The sequence below is a fragment of the Tympanuchus pallidicinctus genome, unplaced genomic scaffold (genome assembly GCF_026119805.1).
Source record: "Tympanuchus pallidicinctus isolate F22 unplaced genomic scaffold, pur_lepc_1.0 scaffold4, whole genome shotgun sequence".
Lineage (NCBI taxonomy): Eukaryota > Metazoa > Chordata > Aves > Galliformes > Phasianidae > Tympanuchus > Tympanuchus pallidicinctus.
Window position 1 is genome coordinate 4,874,167 of NW_026294758.1, and position 25,985 is coordinate 4,900,151.

General features: G+C 45.1%; 1 protein-coding gene across 1 annotated transcript in view; it reads left to right on the plus strand.

The window, feature by feature from the left end:
- MUSK (muscle associated receptor tyrosine kinase) overlaps positions 1 to 25,985 on the plus strand; it is a 44,306-nt gene that overhangs the window by 16,325 nt on the left and 1,996 nt on the right. Inside the window, exons 6-16 of the mRNA XM_052701288.1 lie at positions 4,558 to 4,682; positions 7,677 to 7,836; positions 8,432 to 8,438; positions 10,032 to 10,298; positions 14,852 to 15,027; positions 15,245 to 15,268; positions 17,766 to 17,854; positions 18,181 to 18,340; positions 19,578 to 19,767; positions 20,070 to 20,261; positions 24,915 to 25,063. Coding sequence (XP_052557248.1) covers positions 4,558 to 4,682; positions 7,677 to 7,836; positions 8,432 to 8,438; positions 10,032 to 10,298; positions 14,852 to 15,027; positions 15,245 to 15,268; positions 17,766 to 17,854; positions 18,181 to 18,340; positions 19,578 to 19,767; positions 20,070 to 20,261; positions 24,915 to 25,063 — 1,539 coding nt within the window. The remainder of the gene's footprint in view (positions 1 to 4,557; positions 4,683 to 7,676; positions 7,837 to 8,431; positions 8,439 to 10,031; positions 10,299 to 14,851; positions 15,028 to 15,244; positions 15,269 to 17,765; positions 17,855 to 18,180; positions 18,341 to 19,577; positions 19,768 to 20,069; positions 20,262 to 24,914; positions 25,064 to 25,985) is intronic.

The window sequence follows — 25,985 nt, forward strand, 5'->3', positions numbered from 1 at the left end:
TACATACTCGTCATTGAGCCCGATGTGTGGTGGATTTTGAGGGTTGGTATTCAGAAATTATTGGGATTTTACAGGGATTCATTTGAAATGTCAGAAAATACAAGTGCTTCAGCTTTCTGTGTATTTATGAATGTATTTTCAGAACTCCGCTCATCTCACTGATGGGACAGAAACCATGGCCCCTCTGCTTAGTACTTCTTCTTGGCTGCTTGGTTTAGGTTTGTCAGGGTGAATGAACGGATGTGAAAGGAATAAATCTGGATGGGGATTTGCATGGCTGGACTTCTTATTGGCAAAGCCTGCAAACACACTGGCAGAAGTTTATGGTCCTTCAGAGCATATAGGTGGCAAGCATAAATGATTTCATGCAGATTTGCAAGTGAAGTCCCAGCCTGGAGAACAGCTCTGTTGAGAAGGAGTCATATAAATCTGTCATGCTTCAGGTACCAAAGAGCTACCAAAACACTGTGAAACATGAATTAAGAAATGCTTACAGGCTAGTTACTGACTGCCTATACATGACTACTGCAGAGAGCAAAGGCTTTGGCAAGGTGTTTCTATCGGGGGAGGTTCCTGAGGCAATGTGTACTGCGCCAGTTCTTCCAGCAGCACAGAGCACCACTTTCCAACACACAGAGGTGACCTTCACTCACTGCACTGTGCAAGTTAGCAGGCAAAAACATCCAGCATGTAACTGTAATATTGATCCAAAGGCTACTTTTTATGATAAAAGCAGAACTATCTGGGAAGTGGGGAAGGCTGGGATATCAGATCCTGCAGCACGGAGAAGGTCTTGCTCATGTGTTCAGCCAGGCTGAGACAGGGAGAGAGCCAGCACCCACTGGTGCTTTGTGGTTTCTGACAGAGCTGAGTTCTCTGTGGCTCTGTCTCAGTTTGGACTATCAGGCATGCTTTACAGTATACCAGCACCAGCAGCAAGCTCCTGAAGAGTGAACTTGCTTCCACATTCACCAGCTGGCTGAATTCACATGCACTGGCAAGCACTGGCTGCGTTCTTTTGGAAGCCAAGGCTCAACCAACACCAGTGGAGGTGTGAAGAGAGCTCCACCACATACCTATGCTTGACAGGGTTTAATGCAGCAGAGCAAGCAATAGGACTTGCAAAACTCACCCACTACGGGTGTCCTGACATGATGGGGCTGAAGCTGATGGTTTCTGTGGGTTGCTGGGCTCTGAGCATGGCTTGGCCCTCCCCTGAATGCCACAGCCCACCAGAGCTGCAGCTGGATGCCAGCAACCCAATCCAGCCAGCTTTCATGGAAAAACAGGCCTGAGCAGGCCAAAATCTCGTGGAAATGACAGACAGCTCAGCCAAAGGCAGAGGGAGGGTGAAGTCACCTGGAAAGAGTTAGCTGCTCAAACCAGGGGGACACTGCTTTAATCTTTTTATAGCACAAAAAATTTTGTGACTGGGTTAAAGCCCTACTGTTTGGACTGGATGATGTTACCTAATTCTCAGAAATGAGAGCAGCTGGCCGTGGTACAGATGCCTCCTAGCAAGCCCCGTGGCTTGCAGCACATCATTTAGCAGGACTGTAAAAGAAAGGACATTTATTAGGGGGCTTGAGAGTGAAACTGAGCATGCTGGCTGGACACTGAGCTGGCAAGATTTCATTTCCAGCTCCTCTGAGTGAGGCACTCCGTTTCATTTTCTGCTGAAATATAAAAGTAAATAAACAGAGCCCTCTTTTCTCACCCTGCTCACCCCTCTAAGGACACTGTGTGGTTGCTGATAGCTTGTGATGATACTGCCAAATGAGGGAAAGTCCTGGTAAAAACCACGTTTCGGAGGATTTGGACAAGGAGGACTTGTAGTGGAAGTGTCAGAAATCATCTGACTGCTGGGGATTTTCATTCTGAGGTAAAATGAAAACAAAACCATGTCCTAAGCCCAGCAAATAATGTGAATATTACAAACACTTATTGCCATTTCTTGTTTCCTTCCTCTTCCTGCTTTTCATCTCTCTATGCCTCCTGGTTGCTTAGCTTGGCATCATTGGGGTCTTTGATTCTTTCTCCTGTTTACTTCTTCCATTTCATCATGTAGGACAGTGGGAAAAAAAAATCATATTTTTGAGGGCTGGGTTTCTCCCTTTAGCTCCATGATAGATTTCATCACTAATGCCATTGCCAGCACAGACCTCAATTTTGCCCTGGTGGCCTTGCCCCTGCTTGCACTGATGGAAGGTGACCCTAGATACTAGCACACAGCATGACCTGGTGAGCAGCCAACACCAGAAATACAGGAATACATAACTGTCACTTTGTTTTCTCCCCTCATATTTGGTAGTTTAGGCTGGAGTAGCCTGATATGTTGCCTTTGCTGTGCTTAAGCCAACAGAGCTATAGCTGCTGCAGCAGGTATTGTGCTCCATACACACTGGGGAACCAAAGGAGCCAATTTCAGATTCTTGGCCTTCCCACTTGGGGCACTTGATCTTGCTCCCTGTGCATAATAGAGCTTTGCTCCCTAACCATGAACCTGCTGCCACTGTTGAAGGATTTTTTTTTTTCTTTCTCCTGTCTGAAGGTTCCATGCAGATTTTGAGAGATCAGTGGGTAGAGGGGATGGCACAAATGTCCGTGTCTGACAGTGGCAAATGCAATGCTGTTAATTTGCTGCTCTGGCATCAACAAGGCTGGATCAGAATAACAAGGTTGTTGTGTGGGCAGGCTCCCTGTGGCACACTGCACAAGTAATGGCAGCATGAGAAAAGCCTGAAGGGCTGTATTCTGACTTTGGGATTTGAAGTGCTGGCTTCAGCAGGAGCCATGTGCATGTAGCTGCTGCCAGAGGACCGGCCCAACAAGTTTAGTATTTTCCATAAGCTTGGCTTATGGTGTTCAGGGTGGAATTCACAACCATCCAATGCTAATGACCTGGAGCAAAACCTTGGGCAAAAGCTTAATTTCACTTCTTAATCTTCAGAGAAGTCCCTGGCCAGGCACCGCAGCTCTGCTCACCTGCAGTGGGGCTCTGTCCCACGCCAGCCCCTTTGAGCAGCATCCATGGGGTGCTGCTCAGCGAGTGGAAGGGAGCCAGGAGGCCAGCAAGTGTCCTCCTGTCCCATCACTCAACCAGTGCTGAATTTAATCCTCCTAAAAATTCCTGCCCAGGAATCCACTGAATGGGTGTGCTCTCAGAGTGGCAAAGTTTCTAGGAAATGCACTCCCCTTGTTGCTTATACATCTGTGAACAAAACTGACTTTAGGTGTTCTGTTAACACAAAGTTCAGCCTTCACATGTCCAAATAGGAATGGAAAGACTATGTGGAAAGTTTTTGGTTTTTTTTTGTCCCATTGAAATTTTGCAGATGAAGGCTTTTCTGCTGTTGAAGAAGTCTCTATCAGGAGAAACATTCAGTGTGTGTCAGGACCATTATTGTTTGCTTAATTTCTCTGCTTGGGATGTATGCATCTGGAAAATGGGAGAAAACAGTGGTCAATGACAAGAGGTGCAATGGGGAAACAGGAAAGCAAAAGACTGTAATGTAGCCTGATATTTTGATAAGGGGAGCTGCATGGATAGCTGAAGTGGAAAACAGAATATAATCCTTGCAGAAGAATGCCAAAATAAACTCTTTTACTTTCTAAAATTTTTGATGGAGATTTTAAGTCATTGCTGTGCTGCCTAGAAGGTAGAAAGTAAGCATTACTCAGTCTCCAGCATGGGAAACTAGAGTAAGAAATGGCACAGAGTTATCCATCCTGCTTCTGTACACACATTCAGGCATCTCCACTGAAATTTTTGGGTCAGAACTCAGATGTTCCACATAGGAAATGATTCTCTTCTTTGTTTTCCTTTGTGCCGTCCAAATGCTGCAACTGAAATACAGCTTGTGGAGGCTTGTCAGGTCCATGTTTCTGGATTAAAACACTTGCTCAGCAAAAAATTTGTAAGATGTTCTTTTCACCAAAAAAGTAAAGCAATCCTTTTGTAGAGGGGAAGGCCTTGGCTTCAGACTGTCCAGTAACTTGACTGCCATGGAAGAAGCAGTGGAGGTGAAAAGTGACCTTCTTGTCCTGTGCAGTCTTAGTTTCCCAAAGCTTTTGCTGGCCTTGCCCCCATAGTTAAGTGATAGAAGCTTACTACCCAGGCGTGTCATGGCATGGAAAATAATGGGGTTTGTGGTGCTCTGTGGTGAGTCCTAATTGCTGCAGTCACACTGATGAGCCTACTTGACCCCCAACCTTTACCACCATGGTGAGTCCCTCGGTGTTTTCAAATTGTAATATGCCTTCTATTCACTGCAAGCCATCTGGGTGGTTTTTGCATGTTACTTCCTGTGAACAAAGGCTGTGTATAGATTTCCAGAGCTAAAATCTTGGTTTGTAATGTGTGGAATACAACCACACTGCCTACTTTATTTCTTCTCTTTGTCCCTCTCATAAGACTGTTGTTCCTCAGGACTTTGCTCAGCTTTCTTTGAGGGGTTGTGGCCTGTTTGGAGATGTACTGGGAGGAGACACCCCTGCATCAGACCAGCCTCAGCTGTAAGCACCCATTTAACACAGTGCCTTTGTCTTCTCCCACAGTTTTTGCCAGAATCCTGAAAGCTCCTGAATCCCAAAACATCACCTTTGGCTCCATGGTGACACTGCGGTGCACAGCAGCAGGTGCTCCAGTCCCCACTGTCACCTGGCTGGAAAATGGAAAAGCTGTAAGTGTTGCTTTCCTGTCCCCAGTTCCCGTTGCTGCCATTTGTAGTGCCTGCTGTTCAATCACAGTCTCCCCACTTCAGTGCTCAGTTCTATGGAATGCTCTGCCTTGTCTCCAGGTGTCGCATGGGTAGGATCTGGAATGCCAGAGTTGAAGGATGTTTGGGATGCTTGCAAGCTCCTCCTGGGCCAGAGTGTCTGGTGTCTAGGAGGACTTAATGATGAGTTTAAATATTTCTACAGCCAGCTTTCCTGGCCTTTGTCCTAATATGATGACAGTAACATGAAAAAATGGCTTATCTGACAAAATAAGAAAAGCTGAGGCAGTTAAATAGAGCAAAATTGTTTTGAGGCAGAATATGCTGCAACTTGAAACTTGAAAACCATCTGGTGCTCACAGGAAAGTGATCTGTGGATTAATCATCCTGGCCATTTAATGTGGGTGCCTCCTTTTCATTTACCCAATTTAATGCCCACCTATAAGACACTGCAGTGCTCCTCAGTTGGACTGAAGAGCCCCCTGACTCCCAGCATACCCTGTATGCCAGAACAGTAGCAGCTCTCCAGTTGCAACGCTGGATTCTGTCCTACGCCTTTCTGACATGGATTTCCTCCAGCCTTCTCATGTTTGTTAATGGCCATGCTATACATTCTCCATGGTCTTCCAAAAGCTTTCATAAAGTTGTGTGGCCTGGAGCACAGTGCCGCAGAGGCAACTATGTGCATACCAGTGATTTGCCTCTTCTTTTTCTCACTGATTCTTCTGGTCAGTGGCTGGCCATGGGCATTCCTGTTGGCTTGCTTGTCCAACAGGACCAAAGGATCCTCTTGCAGAAATTTCTTACTTCAGGAGGCTACTCCTGCTCCATATCTCCTCTCTCCGTCTATTAAAATATGTCATTAAGGAGCTTGGGCTATTCTGCAGGCTGTCTCACGTTCTTTATCTCCGACAACACTTTTTGTATTCTCCAGTCTTACATAGTTATTTTCCAAATTAAAGCTATTGTAATATAGCTATATTATATTCTATGCTATATTCTGTGCTCAGACTGGTAGGTAGTCCCTCTCCTTGTGTCCATCCTCCAGATTTCCATACTGCCTGCTGCCATAGACTCTGGATTAACCATGCACATTGTCCAAACCCTTTTTATCCACTCCTGCCAGTGACTACAAGGTCATGCTCCTGCCCATAGTTTTCAGAGTAGCTGAGGAAACAAGAAAGATGAGGAACTCACTGCTATCATTTCAGAAGCAGAGCTCTCAGAGCTTCAAGGACCTATATTTTAGGACAGCCAGTTCTTCACCTTCCTTGCTTTCAATTGTTTCTTGCAGGAGTGGAAGGACCCTGCTATGCCAAGCTCCCATTGGTGCATGACTCCTTTAGAGAGCTGCATGCTGGTTGATTTGTCACTGCTGGTGAAAGCATAGTTCCTGTTTTGTTCAATCCATCAGCTGACACGGAGCATTCTGTACTTCTTGGACCAAGTTGAGAAGAATGATCTCAGATCTCCATGGTCAGGGTTCCTGGCATGAGAGGCCTCTGCTGTGCAAAATCCTATAGAGGGTCCCAGGCTGGACCTGGGGCACTGTAGAAGAGCAACAAATGTGTTGAATGCAGGGGAATTGTTTCAGATTGCAGCAGATAATGCTCAGTGCTGGCTAGGTTCTGTAAGGAAAAACTTGTAAAAATAAATCTGACCAGTGATACAGTTAAAGAGAAACTCTTCAATTGTGAGAAAATATCCTGAGTTCTCATTCATCTGAATTGATTTGACAGCATAACGCCAAAAAATATCCCTGCTCCCTGCTTTTGCACTGTGACCAGCCTGCCATGCATTTCTGATGCAGTATTTACAGTACTTGTGTCAATCCTGTGATTTAGTTACTTCTTCTCCTGCAAGCCTCCTTTCCATACATTTGAGTTGAGCTGGAGTGGGACATAACAAATGTATTACTTTTTGTATTTTCTTTTTGGAGAGAAAACAATGTGCTTCCTGAAGAAAGATACCACACTGATGTGTTCCTTCTTGCTTTTTAGTTATTACCAATAACAACTTTGGAAGCAGACAGACATCTCATTGAAACATGCTTCCACTAGCTTCCACAGTGATCAGATTAATCTGTCTCACCTCTCTGCCAGATGTGTAGATAGAGCACTTTGCTTGGATAGATCCAGACACACACAACTTTCACTGTCCTTAGGGCCAAGACATACCAGAGGAACCTACAGATGGCCACTTTTCCCTTTGATACTTCCTAGTGGTGTGAAGAACAGAGCAGGCAATGCTGCTGTATGCTGCTTCCTTGCGAAGCACAGTCCTGATGTGCTCTGTTTGATTTTAACAAGGGCCAAAGTTGCAGGAAAGGCTTTAAGATAAAAACAATTCTGACTTGCCAAAATCAGCAGGCTCCAAGTTCATTCACCCCAGAATTTCTTCACTGGGGAAAGACCTGACCAATATCACCACATCAGCTGCGGCTTCCACATTTCCAGGCAGGAGGGAAGAAAATGTGTGTATCTACTAGAGCATTGGAGACAGAGCATTTGCTTGGCTCACTGCTGGTTTGAAGTTGTGGCAGAGGCTGCCTTAATCAGTCAGGTCACAGCTATTTTGCTTATACCCAGGCTTGGGTGCACAAAGCCATTTTGTGCTCCACTGAGTACATGAAATCTTCTGGTTAAGTCCTTGGAGCAGTTAGCCATGAAAAACCGAGATCTCTAGAACTGAAAATTAATTCCAAAAGTACTGTTGAAGTGTGGACTAGAAGTCTTGAACATTTGCTTTTGTCTGTGAAAGCTATGAAAACAGCAAAATAATGCCAGCGGCTCCAGCTCTCTGCCACTTTCATCTGCTTGCTTCATCTTTCTCTGCCAAGCTTATCGCAAAGTAATGAATCTCTTGTGTTTTTGTTGTTTTTTTTTTTTTTCCTTTTTTCTTGGTTTGCTTGTTTGCCTTTTTGGAAATGTCATTGCAGTGGGCTTTTCGTTCCCTTAGGTTTCTGCAGGATCTATAGCTGAAAGTGTGAAGGACAGAGTGGTTGACTCCAGGCTGCAGGTGTACGTCACCCGACCCGGCCTATTCACTTGCCTTGCTACCAACAAACACAGCAAAACCTTCGGTGCTGCCAAAGCTGCTGCAACCATCAGTGTTTCAGGTATGCTGGGAAGAAAGGGGTCGTTAACAACTCACTCTTCCCTGCAGGCCCAGCTTTCCTACTGGGAAATGTGATGGAGGAGGAAGGAAGGCCTTGGAGAGCTCATAGTTTGCAGGGAGCTAAATTTGAGTACCAATGCCTGCCCTGCCGGGCTATTTCCCCATATATTCTTACACCCGGGAGACTGGCACAGCTGTCGCTTCCTGCATGCTTGGTGCTGTCTTGTACGTTGTGTCCCAGAAACACTTGGAAAGACCATCCATGCGGAGGAAGTTGTGGCTGCAGCCCAACTTTGGTGTCACCTAACAGCAAGGTGAAAATAGCTTTCCTCAGATCATGAGCTTCTTGGGCTTTCCTACCGCCCCGTCTCTTGATGGGAGAAAGAAAGGATGAGCCGGGGGAGCAGCTGCAGCCACCCGCCCTGTGAATGCACGACGCAGTCTGCTGGTTATGTAGGGCCCAAAGATTAAGGCAGATTTCCTACCATGTAACTCTTAGCTACCACAGATGTGACAATGACAGATCAGTGACGTCTTTTCCATTTCTTCTTTCTTCTGACTTGTCGCCATTGCTGGGCCTGGTGCCTCCCTGGCAGAGTGGAGGTAAGGATGGGTTTTATGGTTGCCTGGGGATCCTGTGGGTCAGGGAGGGTAACAGTGATGAACCAAAGGGATTTGGTGAATTTTGCTTAAATGAAAGGGGTAGGTTTCTGGATGCTAAGCATATGGGTGAGACGCTCTGGAGGGCACACTGGGATCCTTTATAAAAGCATGAACAGAGCCTGGGACCCATCAGATACTGGTGCCTTTGCACTGAGCCACTAATGGAGCTCACATCACAGTTATGTGCCCATGACTTGACCGACATTATAAATTTACAGACAAAAGTCTAGCTGCATGATAGGCTCCTGCCTACATAGAGCCAATGAATGTATTTTTGTTCAGTGGTCACTAGAGTAAGGCAGAAAACATTTAGATATTTGTTGGAAGCAAAGTGTTAGATGAGTAAAGCCACTTGTATGTGATCAGAGGTACTCTTTTGCCAATTACTTTCTGAAGTGCTGAATGATTAGTCTGACTTTTTATTTTTAGAACCCTAGTGTCATGAATAAATAAGTATGAAAGGCAAATGCAAGGGCTAGCTGAGACCTGGAGGCTCTCAGAACAAAGAGCAGAGCCTGAGGAAATGTAAGGAAATGGCTCAGCTAAGCTGTTAGCACATCTGCTTCAAGGCTTTTGCAAAACATTTGGAGACTCCAGCAATGATGGCAGACTTATGCCCTGCACCTTCACCTTTATAGGTGTGACAGGCACAAGAACTGTGATCTAATCCTCAGCCTTTATCTCTCGCAACTGTTCTTGCTGCACCCTTTTCTGTGATAAGGACTGCAAGAAACATTGCTGCCTCTGCAGACTGTGTCTCTGCAGATGGTGAAAAAGCAAGGAAACATAATACTGACACTGGTGTGCTGATAAAAATGGGACCTTTCCAGGCTACAGCCCACCAAAGCTAGCAGCACGGCTGTTCTCTGCATGCCTGTACCCCCTCTTGTCTCTCAGGCCTAGGAAGGATGCATCTTGCATGGGAGGCATATGGGGTGTCACCAGGACAGCGGGTGTGGTGTGCCATACTATGCCCATACTATTCCCTCTGCCATAGTGAGGATTGTTGTGAGGAAGCTGCTTAGCAGGAAAATAAATAAATAAATAAATAAAGAGATTAACATCGACCCCAAACCCATGTGGCTAAACTGGGGCCAGGGAGCATCACCTACTGATCGCATGATGTGCAAAGCAGAATTTTGGACATCCTGTGTACTTTGTTGCCCATGTAAATCCTGTTTTCCTAAGAAAAACAGCAAGAACACCCCCAGAACATTGACAATGGGGGATTATTTGGACAGAGAAGTAAAAGGCAAGGTTACAAATAGCTCTGCTGGATGCTCCAAATGGTTGGCATGTTGAGAATTGACCTCTCTGACCCCAGTTACACTGGCAGGGTGAGCAATGGGAACAGCTGCACTCCCAGCTCCCCCCGCCCAGTTTGAGAGCAGGAGGGTTCATTTTCCCAGGTGTGCCCTAGGGACAGTGTCCTCTGACCTGAGTGCATCCACAAACCCCTGCACTCTCCTCTCCATTCCCTTCTGGTGCAGGGCTGTGGGTTTACCCTGTGTGTTTGATCTTGTTCCTTGACAGCAGGCTGTATAAGGGTGATGCAGGCTACTGCAGCACCTACAGAGGTGAGGTGTGCAGTGCCATCCTGTCAAGAAATGCTCTTGTTTTCTTCAACTCCTCCTATGCTGACCCCGAGGAGACCCAAGAGCTGCTTGTTCACACTGCCTGGACGGAGCTGCAAATGGTGAGTTCATTCTGCCAGCCAGCTGCCGAGTCACTGCTGTGTAACTACATCTTCCAGGAGTGCAAGCCCTCAGGAGTGGGGCCCACCCCAAAACCCATATGCAGGTAAAAAAATCACAGCGTGCTCCTCTTTCTCTTTTGTTCTGTAGGCATGTGGCTGGTTAGACTGCCCAGTAGAACTGTGCTCTCTGGATTGCTGTGTTTTTCCTTTCTTCTCCCTTCTGCATGCACAGAGAGGGCCTGTTGCATGCAGTGTTCAGTGGTGGGGTTCAGAATGAATTCCAGGCCCCAGAGATCTGTGCTAAATCAGGTGTTTTGGTGGCAGCTGTTGAAAAGATACATCCCTTTGAATGACATTGTTGATATAAGTAATTAACATACAGCCATCAGTTAGATCTTGCTAGGTCAGTGTATAGTCGATACTGTTATCAGAAATGTGCATGTTCAGAATTCTGACTAAATATGGACATGCAGCAGATGTGGCCAGGGCAGGACACTGATCATTCAGCACTTCCCATCCCCACAGTGATGGAACTGAAAAAGACCACGCTGGAGACACCGTCAGTGTAACTGTACCTGCTGAACCAAACCTCCCCCCTGGCACACGTATCCTCTCATGGCCAGAGGAATGTGCAGTCAAACAGACCTGGCAAGGACCCGTGGAGTCCAAAGCATCTCACGCAGCAGCTAATCCCCTGCTGACAGGTGCTTGTGTGGCACGTCCCAGGCTCAGAGGCTGTACAGCCCACTGGGCAGCCCTCCCCACTGCACTCTGTCCACGCCTGCAGCCACTGAGAAGAGCTTTCTCCTTCCTTTCTGCAGCAAGATTTTAAGAAGCCTTCCCCAGCCAAGAATACACCAGCTTTCTCCAAGTTCTCTCCATAGGTCTTGCTTTTCAACCCTCTGTATCTCTTGCAGCTTATTTTTCAGTGAGCAGTAACTGTATATGTAGACTAGTTGTGGACATGCTCTGGCTCCCCATGATGGTACAAGGACTGCTTGATGTGCCGCAGGGAACAGTCCCTGTAGACATTTTGGGCTGATACTCTCCTTTTCCCTAGCACTGCTGTCTTGCATAACAAATCTATGAAGGCCTGCTGTATGGTTCCCCTTGGCTCTGTGTTTGGGCAGCTGACACTCCTGCCTAAAAGCAGCCTTCAGCTCTTGTCCCTCATGAACTATGTCCTAAAACAGATTATATAGATCAGTATTTATCAGGAGAGTGGCCCCAGTTCTGGTGCCTTGACCAAAATGCATGTCTTGTCTGCAGATGTGGCAGGAACAGAGGCAGTGCTCCAACAGCTAGATGTGGGCCAGGTGTAGTCTAGTGGCAATTATTTCTCCAGTTATGCAGGGGCTTTTTAAAACAGTGAACGGTATGCTGTCTTTGCATTCAGGGTCTTTCTGATCTCTTCTTCCACAACTCCGAAACAAAGTCACAGAGGAAAACACCAATGTGGAGCCTGACACATGTTCTCCATTCGTTGCATGAGCTGCTTGGTGTTTCTCACTCAGAGCACTTGCAGCATGTATCCTAAGAAAGAAGTGTATTTGCAAATATCCACAAATAATCCTGCAGACAAGTGCTGAAGTTGCTTTTTGTTTTCAGTCTCCTCCCCTCTACCTTGATGTGCTGCTCTTTGTCATTGTGCCCTTTAGTACACCATCTCTCTGCCTGTTTTCAAGATGTGTGACAGTATTTATATCTGAGCCACACAAGCGTGGCACATTTGTCTGTGAAGGACTGTGCATGGTGCTCCAAAGGACATGCCAGTGAGGGTGGTTAAGGCACTGGCTTCATTTCACCTTGCTCGTGCGTGGCCCAGCAGGGATCAGAACTGGTGTGTATGAAGACTTGCCCTCCTGGGGCGCTGCTGGGAGGTGCAAGTCATAGAAGCGCCTGCAACTAGCATGCAAAGCCTATGCAAACATGTCTGAATACTAACAGATCTGTCTGGCATCATCATTCTTCAAATCCAGACAATTTGCAGATACATCTATTTATTCTCTTCCTTTAAGAATTTTTCTCAGTGATTTTATTGTGAATTTAAAAGTGGCTTTCTTCATGACCAAAGCCCTGGGACAGTGTTCCTCTGGTTTCCTGTTCCCAGAGCCCTTTGGACAAGTTTCCCCAAAGCCCTTGCCCCACACTCCGATAGCTCAGACATCATCTGTCCTTCTGAATGGTTGAGACCTCAGAGGTCTCCTGAAAGCATTTTGTGCAGTCTTGGTTGCTTTCCAGTTATCTTATCTGCTTTCTACTGACAGCTTTATACCTCTCTGCTCAAACTGTCTAGACAACACCAGCTTTCAGCTGAACTGCATCAAGAGTAAAAATTTAATTGTCCCAGAGGCTGTAGAAATCACCTCGTTTTTGTGGGACAGATTTCCCTTGGTATGTTTTCATGTGCTTTTGTCTTTTTTTACTTATTCTTTGTACCACTTCTTCCCTCCTATGTAATTTTTGTTGTTCATTCTGGTTTGGAAGCTAGTTAGCTAGAACAAACTGAGCAAGACTTTTATAAAAATAAATGCTAGCAAAACAAGATGAAGTGAAACAGAAGAAAACAACATGAGAAAAACTTTACTTTCCATATATTCAGATACAAATTGATTAGAATAAGAGTTTTCGTACTTGAAAGGAAAGTGATACTTCATCTCATAATTCTTGATTACTTCTGGCTTTTATCATGGGCTGTTCTGTGATACTAGAATACTAGATACTAGTTGAAGAAAGCCCCTTCATTTCCATTTCAATGACTGCTGATATGAAGCGATGGGCACAAATCTCATGTTGGGAAATCCTTCACTTTTGTCAGGTCCATATGTCCTCTCCTCCTCTCCAGCAGCCCACTGTGGGCCGCTGGCCCACTTGTCCTCCTCAGCTGCTCCTGGTCTTTGTCTCTCTGTCATGTTACATAAAACTTCTAATAATACTCTGAAGTAATCTTTGCATATGATCTCATCAAGCTCTTGCTGCTGGGGATAAAGTGCTGTAACAATGGCATGATCTCAGCTGCAGGAGGCTGACTGCCCCTCCCTCTGGCTGCCTTGTTCTACTCCCCTAGAAGCAGCCAAGGGGCACGGGGGCTGAGGATCACCTCCCTCTAAAGAGGCAGTGAAAGACTTGCAGAGGTCTTTGTCTTGCAGGTCTTTGGCTTTTTGCAGCTGCACTTCACATACAAGGATTGTTCAAGGATGCTCCATCTTTCAGAGTGAAGGCAGCTAATGCAATCCAGGTCTCTCTGTGTCAGACAATGCCTCAGATGCTAGGTTTTCCCATTTCCATAGCAAAACATTAGTGTTGTTTTTTTTTTTTTTCCACTTCAGAAAGTCTTTTCTGTTCCCATTGTTGTTTAACAAAAAACTGCATCTATATGTTGCACCATCTGTCTGCATACTGGTTCTCATGGAGGTGAGGAAGGAATCAACCAGACATGGATAAAACCAAGAGCAAGGCAGCTGGGTCTTCAATAGCTTCAGCCTGCAGATGTGAAGAGCATCCAGCTCCACTGCAAAAGATCTGCCACCCTGGAAGAATTTCCAGAGGCCTCCATCATTCTGGTGCTGCAGAAGATTTGCAGTGGTGGTGTTTGTCATTGAAGCTCATGACCTTCTACTCTTGCCAGAACTGTTGGTAGTAATGAAATTGCATCAGCCATCCAGGTGGTGAATTTGGCTGAAGCCTTCAGCATGGGCGCCAGCAGTATATTCCTGCATGACTGTGTCATTCTGTGTTGGTCAGGAAGGACATGCATCCTCAAAGGGCAGCGGCTGAGTTCAGCAAAAATCATCTCTGTACATTACCTCAAAGCTGGTTGTGCAACTCGGGCTCTCAAGAATGAGTGAATAAATAAATGAATCACTGACAAATTAACTAATACAACAGTCAAATTTTCCAGTATGGCACAGTTTCATTTATTTATTTATTTATTTATTTTTCTAGTGCAGATATTACTGCCTTGGCCTTCTTTACAAAACAGCTTCAGATCTAAGGAACATTTAAACACACACAGTATGGCTTGCCAGTGAGTATTTCACACTGTTAGGGAGGCAATAAATTAGTAAGAGGCAATTTGGTCTCTTATTTCACCTGGCATTGCAAAGATTTTGCTGCAGATAGCAAGCAGATGAAAAAGGGGAGTGAAAGGCAGAGAAAAGAAGGCAATTGTGTGGCTAGTTCTGTGAGATTAAAAATGTAGGCTAATATTCATCTTAGAAAAGATTAAGATTTTAGCTCACCTCTTGTTTTGAACAGAGGGCATGTTTGTACAAAATTTATGAACAACAGGTGAGATTTTCAGGATGTATCAAAAATGCTAAGATAACTCCCAGGCATGCTGTTTATTATTAGAAGATGGCAGTAAATGTCTGGGAAATGATGGAAATGAACTCCTCACAGTCTGTGATGTCTGTTGCGACTTGAGAATAACCCTGCTTCATTAAAAATGTAGCTTTGCGGGTTTCCTAAAGGAAGCTATTACATTTTATGCAGTTTCCTTTATGGTTTATGAGCCAGACAGACTGGCTTAAAGAAGCACAGCCCCACTAATGGTTTTCTGTCAGCCAGTATAACCCCTGCACACCACCGCTAGGTGCAGCAGCTGTTATCAAGCCATTGACCGCTGTATTTCACTGTTTTTTGCAAAATAATGTAGAGAGAATTGCCTTGCTGTAAAGGATCTCTACTGCTTTAAGGAATGGCTCTCACTGGAGGAAAACTCTCAGCGAGGGATTTACAAGCCGGGGCTGATGCTGCTCGCTCTTCCCGAGTGCAACAGGCTGCCCAGCCTGCACCAGGACCCCAGTGCCTGCACCCATATCCCTTTCTTTGGTAAGGGGCTGTGCTGCCCATCATCTGCTGCTTTCTTGGTGAGGAGGGCATGGTGACACCCATGACTTGCAGCGAAAGTGAATGCCTGACAGCCTCTCAGTAGCTGTTCTGTGGTCAGATGTGGTGTGTGAAGTGGGAACCAGCCTGCCTGTGGCTCTGCAGCTAGCGCCTGGCTGTGTCACAACCCCTCCTTACACCTTGTCTTGTCTTTTCACAGATTTTAAGAAGGAGAATATAACCAGTAAGTAGACTTCTCCAGGATCTGTTTTTCAAGAGAGTGGGCACAACATTTTTGCTGAAGATGCAGCTTGCATGGCATTTTTTAGACTTTGCTGGCTTGATTCAGGCTGTTGCCAGAGAATGACTAAACTCTCACTTCTAAGGCATAAGAAAACATATTTCCATCTGCACAGGTTTTAGGGAGAGCAGAGGCTGGTAGTTGTTGAAGGTGATTAGAGAGTGATGGTGCTTTTAGATCTCCTCCAGTTGTTACCCTGCCTTTCCACCCATTCTTTCTTTTTTGCTGTGTCTGGTACTTTGAAGTCTGCTGTCAGGGCAGTCCCACCCTTACATGCTGTCATTGATGTGGTTACCAACACAGAATCACAGAACCACAGAGTGGTTGGGTTGGAGGGGACCTCAAAGCCCACTCAGCTCTGAGCTCCTGCTGTGGGCAGCGCTGCCACCCAGCAGGTCAGGTTAGAACAGGGCCCATTCAACCTGGCCTGCAGCGCCTGCAGGGATGGGGCATGCTCCATCTGTCCCTGATGCCATTTCTCTAATGCCCCTCCAAAACTACCCATAAATCCCAGCCATCTCTTGCTGAGACTTCTGCCAGCCCCATGCTCTCTGTGGGGGACAGAACGCGAGGTGGGTGGCAGGAGCATATGGCAGTTTCAGCCTCTCCTTCTTCAGCATGTCCACCTATAAGACTTTGGTATTTTTCAGCGCCTTAAGGGCATAGTGATGTTTTACTTTGCCCCCCAAGCCTCTCCGCCTTGCTCCTCAAAGCTGTCACATTGATGTCACATTTAGTGCAAAAAGGCTTCTTTTCACGTCAGCTACTTGCTCAGATGGATTTCAGGTATTGCTCTCCTTGCCTTTCAATGGTTGACACAGCTGTGTTTTAGGGCAGCTCAACAAATTGAGCTGTGTTTTAGGCCAGAAGTTTTACACTTCTGCAGTGCTACACACACTGCAGATAGCTTATGTACCAGTCAAAGAAGCTCAAATTACAGCATTTTACCTTGGACTGTGATGAGCCAAGTATTGTCATAGGGTCTGAAGCCATTTCTAAACTGAGGTATTTTCACACCCTGGGCTACAGGGGCTCAACCTTGTGCTTGAAGTCACCTGCCTACAATAAACCTGATGTTGCTCTGCTACCCATGAGTACAGCCTGGCACCAATGGGTGTACAGAAAGCTGAGGTTCTGTAGCAGCAAGTATATGTGGAGTGGGTGATGCAAGAGGAAAAGAGCAGGCAGATACTGTGATGTGCTCAAGAATTGCTGTTTACACTGGTCTTTACTGAAGTGCTCAGGTGCTCTGAACAATAGTTAGAATTACAGCCCTGCAAAAATTAATCAATCATCGATGTTTCTCCTACAGGAGAAACAGGACAATCTGCTTGAGTGAATTAGAATGTGTAGCCTGTGTCTGAAACCTGGATCAAACCTTATGCAAATCTTTATTGAAGAGGAAAAACATTGGCTTAAAAAAATCTCTGTTTTAGAGTGAGATGGGTTTCCTCCTGTGTTAGCTTTTATGAGCTGCAACTTCAATATAGTTGAAAATAAAACTGTGACAGCACTGTTTGCTGACATACTAATTTATTTAATAAGGTTAATAATGCAGCACCTAACAAGAGGACCCTAATGCATGCCTAATGCAACCAGAATGCTAATCCATGGTCAGCAGTTTCCACACAATTAGCTAGCAGAGGCTACATGTGTAAGACTGCTTCTCCTCTGCTGTCCATCTTACTTCCTGGATTATGCCAGCATGCATTAAATTCTCCTCCGAGGATAAGTGATGCCCACATTTGTGTTTTGGGAACTTATTCTCAGAGTGAAAATCTTCTCTAGATTTCCTGCTGGCTTTTTCTGCAGCCATAGTAAGCTTTGCATATGTGAGATCAATGGCACATTCTTCATTATGAATAAGTGCTTTGTGCTGATACCATTACTTCAGATTTGTAGCTCCCTTTAGCTTGTGGTTTCCATGCATGCTGGGAGCCACAGTCCCAAGCATCCAGTCTGAGATGACAAGCACTATACAGAGGCCAGCAGGACAGCACTCCTTGCAAGACCTTGCTTCTCGCACCCCAGCTGCCCCTGACACTGTGCAGGCTGTGAGCCACACAACCAGTGCTGCAGTTTGCCTTCTGCCATGGTTTGGCTCTGGAGCATCCCTGTGGGCCCGTGCTGCTTTGTTTGGTCTTGGGGCAGAGTGACAGCCACAGCCTCATGGTCTGTTCCTCAGTCTGGAAAGCTTTTCTCCTTTTCTTGGGATGTTACCGGATGTAGTCCTATGTACAGAGCTCAAAATCTGTTTCAGCATGAACATAAAGCTAAGCTCTTCCGTGACTGTCACTGGTCCTTCTGTGTGCTTCAAATCTGCTGCTAATTGTTTTGGCTCTTGTGTAAGGACATGACTTGTCCCTCCTCACTTCAGGGCACGGTCTATGGCGCTTGTCCCCACTTTGTTCCTTTTTTTTTCTTTTTTTTTCCTGCCCAGGGACTTGCTACAGTGGCAATGGCCAGTTTTACCAGGGCTGGGCCAATGTTACTGCCTCCGGCATCCCCTGCCAGAAGTGGAGTGACCAGGTGTGCATCAGTGTGAGATAACCAAATGGGGTCTTCTTCTGTGAGTTTCCCAGATCTGGGCAGCCCTGTCCCACAGAAGGGCTGGGCAGATGGCAGCTCTCCTTCATTCTTGATTGCTTCATATTTCAGTCTGCAAGTTCCCCCTTCCTATTGCCAGATGCTTTCTTGGTGATTCTTGCAAGCTTCTGCAAGTCTGTTTTACCTCTGCCTTTCTCTGCTTTTTTTTTTTTTTTTTTTTTTTTTTTTTTTTTTTCCCCCTTTGTTTTTTTAATCCCAGCAGGAAAAATTGTACTCAAACACTAATCCAAATGGTTTCCTACTCCAAGGCTCCCCACTTACACAGAAGGACTCCTCAGGTTTTCCCCGAGCTGTCTGATGCTGAGAATTACTGCCGCAACCCAGGAGGTGAAAATGAGCGTCCCTGGTGCTACACAAAAGACCCATCTGTCACTTGGGAGTACTGCAGCGTGTCTCCCTGTGGAGATGGTAGGCCATTTCTGTCATTGTACTTGTTTTGGGACCATGTAAAGTGTTGACTTGCTGCCCATCACACCATGGGTCTCATGGCCCCATTGATTAATTCTGTGTTCTAGACTCATCCAGCACTGGTTCCTTGCACAAATGCACTCATCATCTTCAGTTTGAAGGTGTAATACATACTTTCAAGATGGGCAAATGAAGACAGGCAAATAGAGCTCCTTGTCTGAGATTATAATAAGGCTAAAAGATGAAATCAGATTTCCTGTGGTATTATGAGGGATAGGTTGGCTACAGTGTGGTCTAAAGGAAAAGGAGAGCTTATAGCAAATTTTCCAAAGTTATTTTGCTTCTGGTGATTTTTTTTTCAACATTAAAAGGATATATATCTAAAAATAAATCTGAAAAAGATGGAAACGTTTTCAGTCTTTTTTTGTTTGTTCAAAGAACAATTTTTGAAACATATTTCATCAGTGATACAAGGTTTTAATATTTCATCAAGTTTTAGGATCTCAGGGCTTGAAAACAAGACAATTCTGTTTGCACAGAGAATAGAGATGCTGTAGAGTCAATGGAACTCAAGTCAGTGTCAATTTAGCTGGCCTTAAAAATATACTGTAAATTTATTTCCATTCTCAATCATTTTCTAGAATAGCTCAGGAAACAATCAGCAGAGGTATACCTGATTTCTTTTTCCCCTAAAAAAAAAAAAAAGTGAAATTTTACAGTAGTTTACCATATTTGACCCATAAAGTCACTGAGATGTGAAACTGTTGGAGGGAAAAGGATGGTGCAGGAAAATATCAGCATATACCTGCTGTGGGCGGACACTTGTACCTGCAGAATCCTTCTAGGATATGTGATTCACTGTGGTCCACATTGTGGAGTCTAGTTCAATCCCACTATAGGCCTTCAGCTTATTTGAACACTTTGAGACCATTGGATATAATCTTTCACCTGTAATTCTTGCAAGTTATCTGACTGCTTATAAAAACTAAGTTCCTAGTTCTACAGGAACTGTGTCTTTACTAGGTCCTGCACTTCCACAATTATTAAGCAGAAATAGGTTTTTCTTCGTGTCTACAAAAGTTCTTTAGTACGGTCCTTTCAAACAGTCTTACTGTTGTATCTGTAATGTTAGTAATTACCAGGAAAACAGGCTAGTCAGTTGTACACAAATACATCTTGAGAGAAAGACACATCCCTATAGAATAGATATCATCTTCTGATTTTGTTTGCATTACAGCATCGTTATCACTAGGAACAAGAAAACCAAATGGAGAGACACCAAACCTCCCTCCTCCTCCATCTTATTCCCCCACATACTCCATGAATGTTATCATCTCGATCATCTCCAGCTTTGCTCTAATCGTGATCCTTGGCATTATCACCCTTGTTTGCTGCCGTCGCCGAAAGCAGTGGAAAAACAAGAAAAGGTAAAGCCCAGGCCTCAGTTCAAGGCAACAAATGCTGCTTTGAAACAGAACTTGCCTGTTTCTGAGTCCTGCAAACTCCTGCAGGAGGGAGAATCCCATGGCAGCGCCAGTGTAAGTTCTGAGGTGTACCTCTGTGGAAAGTAGCCTGGTGGTTATTTTGGGGAAATGGTGAGAGACTGCTGCAAGGTTTTTTCAGCAGCCCTGCCACACCTCTCTTTCCCGCCTTGGAAGAATCCATCCCCATGATACAGATGTAGATCAGGAGCCATGCACATTGACCAACAACTGCTCTGTTGTTTCAGAGAGTCAGAAACACCGACACTCACCACTCTGCCCTCTGAACTCCTCCTGGACCGGCTGCACCCTAACCCCATGTACCAGCGGATGCCTCTTCTCCTCAATCCCAAACTACTCAGCTTGGAGTATCCCAGGAACAATATTGAATATGTGAGAGATATTGGGGAAGGAGCATTTGGGAGAGTTTTCCAAGCAAGGTAAGACATCCATGTGTGAATCCTCTCTATATGGAGGTACCTGGAAAAGATAAGTAGTTGGACATCTGTTTGTCTGGACACCTGAAATCCTTTGTTCATTTACCCAAACCAAAATTAGTAGAAGATTCAAACAGCTAAACTCAAGCTTGAGTAATTGTTTATCGTGGCTACTTCTTCCCCCTGATATTTGTTAAAATACTCCCACAAATGAACCTCCTGTTCTCTCTAGTAAATACTGTGTCATACTCACATGCCAAAGCCTGGTATAAAAGCTTAGCTAAATTTATAATCCTTATATTTTTTCCAAGAGTATTGCCTGTGACATATGACCTATTGTGAAATGCTTGTATATCCCAGTGTTTGCAAATTGACAGTGTGTATTGGTGTGCTCCTTTACAAAGTCAACACTGGCCAGTACTTACCACAGAGATATGTCATGATGCAGTTAGATCCTGATCCAGTTTCCATTTGATTCAGTGGCAAAACTAAACTAAACCAAAAATCCCCTGAAACCTCAGCCAACTTGATCCAACATCCTTTTTGTGTGCATGTGCATCCTACTTACTCAGTCTTTATTCTTGGAATCCATGATCATTGTTGCCTGTTTTAAATTTAAGGCATTAGATGAGGTCCCAGTTCTGTTAAACCTCATGGGAGGTGAGGTCATATATTTCTTCATATGTGAAACATGTTTCATTGAAAACCCAGAATTGAAGTGAATGGAAGGCATCTTGTTATGCTTAACAGGTTCTGTAATGCCTGCAGGACAGCCTTTGGCTGATCTGCTCCTAGAAAATCCCCCTCCAAATTCCTGAAAAAAGAGAGACAGACTGCCCAGTTCCATTTTTGCTTAGGGTGAGTATTCTTTGTCCTCCAGAGGTAATAACTCTGGGACGTAGCTAGCTCTGTCACTGCACTGTCTAGAGTAGTGTATGACCAAAGCCACCAGGGACTATCAGATCCATAACCTGTTCGGTGAAAGTAACTTCTAAGCTGAAGGACTCTGTGCAGAAAGCAGCCATTGGTGCAGATACTTTCAACGTTTATAGTTATGCTGTGGATGTATCCACTAGGAAATGAGTTATGGACAAGTTAAATCATTGTAAGAGCAGAGAAAACAATTTCAATAGATGAATTTTTTTCCAAGTGAAGAGATATGGAAGAAACGCAGGCATACTTTAATATAGAGCAAGCTAAAAATAACAGAAGTTTAAAGGGCAGGCAGTGGGAAAACTGCAGATGCTTAGCTGTGATTGATTGTTAGCCTGGATGGTTGAAACAAATGCATCTGAACTGGAGCTGAGAACAATGCAGTGTGGACTGCGTCACAGCTGCTGCCTGGGTGCAGAGCAGTCCCTGTTCTGGCCATGGCACAGTGTTGAGAATGTCCCATCATTTGAGCCTTCTCCTGGATGTGACATCAGGGCAGGCAGTCTCCTACCAAGCGTCACCCTGCACTGGAGCTTCAGTGTAGCCTTGGTGCTGTGCTGCCCAGGCCCTGCTGAGAGGTGACTCTCATCCACCTTGAGCAGGACCTCTCAAAGGGAGCCTGAACTTCACTGAAGTGCTGAAGGAAGCAAGTGTCAAAGTGGTGCAGGGAGCTTCCATGTGCATTTCATCCACCCCAGTGCTGGAATTCCTTTTAGAAAAACCTTTTTGCTATTGTCAGTGCAAAATGGCAAAAGAAAAAAGCAAGAAACGCAGTCTTTTAGGCAGCTTTTGCAATGTGCAGCATGCTATACTCTCAGAAACACTTTCTCTCAGGAGCTGAAGAAATACTACTTCTCCATCAGAAGCCCTTCTGAAGCATTATATTCTCAGGGTAGATTTCAGCTCATTGTGTTTCTATGCACATCTCTCAGGCCAGCAGAGGCTGATATGCTGACATCCAGCAGCACCAGTAGCACATCCCTTCAGGTCACAAGCTCCAAGATGACTCAAACTTTTACCTTGCCGTCGTAGATGAATAAAATGTACTTGTCTGCATGTGTTAACTGGACATCTTAAGCTAAGTTTAGCAGCCCTCTTACTTCTCCTGGTCTCATATTTCTTCTGCTCTTGTAAACACAGCTCTGCACACAGTGCCAGTGATGCCTTTGCCAGTTGGCTTGCCGTGAGGCCTGATTTAGTGTTTACTCACTCCTGGGTCAAGCAACATGTTAGGACAGGAAGTGTCTGGCTATCGTTTACCTACTCCTCCTGAAAGGCTCCAGTGTCCACTGAGGGCTCGTACACACTGAAGGGGTTGAGGAAGTAAGCAGTTTCCTTAGCAGATGTCTTTAAAACAAAATGTCGGACTCAGCACAGGTTCATCCTGACTAGGCCTCGTTTGGAGACAAGGCTGCCCCAAGGGCCAGGGTTGGGCCATGGGCAGGTGATCAGAGGTCAGAGTGGCAAGATTTCTTCTTTCACAGATCTCTTCGTGTTCTTTCTTGTTCAAGGAGTATTTGATCCGCTGTCTCACTGTAGATGAAAGACAGCATAGATGTTAGTTTAAGAAACAATGCCCTACATACAGTACTCATTCAAAACACTCTCCTGCTCCCACAGAAATTTTTCTCCGACAGGGAGTGTAGAGGTGGGTCTCCACACCCCTCAGTTAATGACACCACTTAATGGCCTTACAGAAGCTACCCGGCTATGGTGCTTGGGGAAGATCTGTCACAGATCACAACCTCAAATACAGATTCAAGCAGCTCCACATTTTTTTTCCCCCCACAGTCGCTGCTCTGGAAAGAAGGTCTGACTGGAAACCCAAATTCAAGTGTCCTCTAAACGTAGAATGGGGACAAAATCTCTTCTTGCACAGGTGGTACCTAAAATTCTGCCAGTGTTGCGGAGATCCGATGATAGTAGAGAAAGTGAGGAGAGCTGCTGTTGCCCTGTGCACAAACAGTGAGGTATTTCACCTAAAGCGTGTAGGGAGTCACTAGAGAGGAAATCCAGGCTAATTCCTTGATGTTTCCTGTATCTTGAAGAAAACGAAATGTTTTGTAGAAAGCACACTCCAGCCTAGAACTTGAATTCTCCTGTTTGATTTCAGAAGCAGGAGCTGCTCTGCATGTGTGCCTCCATCTCTTCCTGCTCACAACGTTTTTTGGGCATTGAGGGGCTCAACTTTGGCAGTTGCCTGCCAGGTCTGCACACAGAGCCTTTCTCCCTGTTCAGTGCAGTTTCTGTGGATCTGCAAGAACTGGGCTGAAGAAGGCCCAGCAAAAGCTCTATGTAGCTTAATCTTACTTAAGTCACATTTAGGTTAGTGTACACTACAGGATTTCAGTGGAGAGCAGGTGGATACGTGTACTTTAGGCTTTGGCCCAGGTGAGCTTCCTTCTGCAAAGCATGCAGTATGAAGCTGTTATTGCTGTGCTAGTCTGCTAGCCAGTCATGAGAGGTAATCTACAATGAGGCTGCTTGAAAGACATAAATGCCCTCCTGTTTCTCATTTTAATTGTTCTGCTGCTATCTTCAGAGTATTGCTGCTGACTTTCTCAGGTGCTGCAATTAGGCAGCAGTGGGTGCATTAAAATAGGTCTCCTCTCCTGCTATCCTGTAACCTTGCTGCCAGCACAGGGTAATAAAGTAGGACACTTTGCTATAGCAAAGGCAGTAGTAGACAAATGTTGAGCCAGTTCCTCCATTCTGGCATGCTGGATCTCCTTGTCCAAGCCCTTCAGCTGCGGTCCAGCTGCCTGTGATATTCCTCTCTAGATGGGCATCTTGCCATCTTCTGACATTTGACATTTACAGCATCTGAGTGCATCTGTTGCAACTACCATATGTCTGGAGTAGGTGACAAGGAAACTGGAAGTTTGCTTTGGAAATCTGAACCTCCTCTTGTGACTACTGAGCAGTAAAGTAACCTGGCATTTGAGCAATGGGAGGGCAGTCAGGCAGGAGCATAAATTGTAAATGGGTGCCACTGTTCATGGGCTCTAGCTGCCTTTAAGGAGCGTGCCTTAACTGCAGGACCCTGGGAAGAGCAGGCATGGGCAACAAAATGCGTATCTGAAGGTTGACCCACATCTGAAGCATGGAAAGTTGCCATGCTTGAGCGCTACTCCTGGATCTTTGGTGAGTGTGCTTAATTAAACTTGCTGAGGGCGGAGTGACATGTGGATAGTGAAACAGACTGAGCTTGTGGTTGCTTGAAGTCAAAAGCTCCATTTCCTACAGATTGTCTAAAACATGAAGATTCAGCTTTTAACACAGCATATTAGTGCATGAGCTTAACAGGGTTTATTTGTGCATTTTTCCTTCTTACTTGGCACCTATTTCCACAGCACTTGCAGGAACATTACTCTTTGCTGGACCTCAGCTCCACTGCATTAAATGCAACCAAAATTAGCTAATGGGCTTTAAATTTGTTAAATTAGAGGTGTACAACTCCACCTATCCTCTGAACTGTGCCAAAGTGTTATTTTCATATAAAATCCTGGAGAACATGCTTACTCTACTTATTCTCCGATAGTAGCTAGATGTTCCAGTGCCACAAGTGCGCAGGGGGGGAAGCAAAATTGAGTGCAAGGAGGCTCTTTTAGCATTTTCATATAAAATATGTTTATTTTTGAGCCAGTGCTTCATCATTTTATTCCAAAAAAAGCCCGTGTTTTATGTGCTTGCAACTCTCGACAATGCTTCCCTCTCTTCCAGGGCCCCAGGACTACTGCCATATGAGTCATTCACAATGGTGGCAGTGAAAATGCTCAAAGAGGAAGCATCTGCGGACATGCAAGCCGACTTCCAGAGGGAGGCAGCCCTCATGGCTGAATTTGACAATCCAAACATTGTCAAGCTCTTAGGTATCTGAACGAGGTGCCCATGTATGGGGGTACCTCCTCCTGCAAATCTGCTGGCGTTTTGCTAGGGGCACAGGCATGCATGACCAGTGCTGAGTGACGATGGACTGTTCTACAAGAGAAAATAGCTTGTTCAAAAGGGGTGAGCTTTGCTATGAGTCACTGCATGCTCTGCTAAATTCTTCACCAGAACAAATCTGGAAATGTAGGTCTTAAGCAGCTGCCTTAGCAGGACAGCACCTCGTAACAAAGCCTGCTTATCCTGTGGTGGAGCCTGCTGCTGACCATCTTGGTGCTTAGATCTGCTTCCAGCTTCGTAACACTGAAGCAGATGTTTTGCAGGGAAGACACGGGCTTCCTGGAGCTGTGATTTATTTTGCGGGTGCTTAAGAAAAAAAACAAGCACATGTCTTGTTAGTTTTATGGATCCCACTTACTATTGTCATGTCTGAACATTCACCAGCATTAAAAAAACAAGTGAAGCAAACAAACAAAAAAGCCAACCACAACGACAGTCTCTTCCTTCCCCTCCCTTCACAGCTGAAACAAAACTATGTTTTCTCGGACTTTTTAGAAAGACTTGGTTCCACATCTTGGCTAATAGGTCATTCCTCTTCACAGAAAGCTGCCAACTGCAGTTTATTTCTGTATATCTTTAGATTCTGCTCTCCACCATCACCTCACAGTCCCACTCAGGGTTACTGCAGGCAGACCTGATCCCTGTGAACATGCAGCTGAGATTTTTTTTTTAAATATTTATTATTTAATTTATTTCAATAGGAAATTCTACACAATCTGGAAATGCATAAACTGCAGGTTTGGAAAAATTGGGTTGACATGAGCACTTTGGCAACAGAAGAGAGCAGCAGGAAATGCCCCAGTCTCAAGTACACATTATGTTTATTGTCAACACATTGTATGTCAG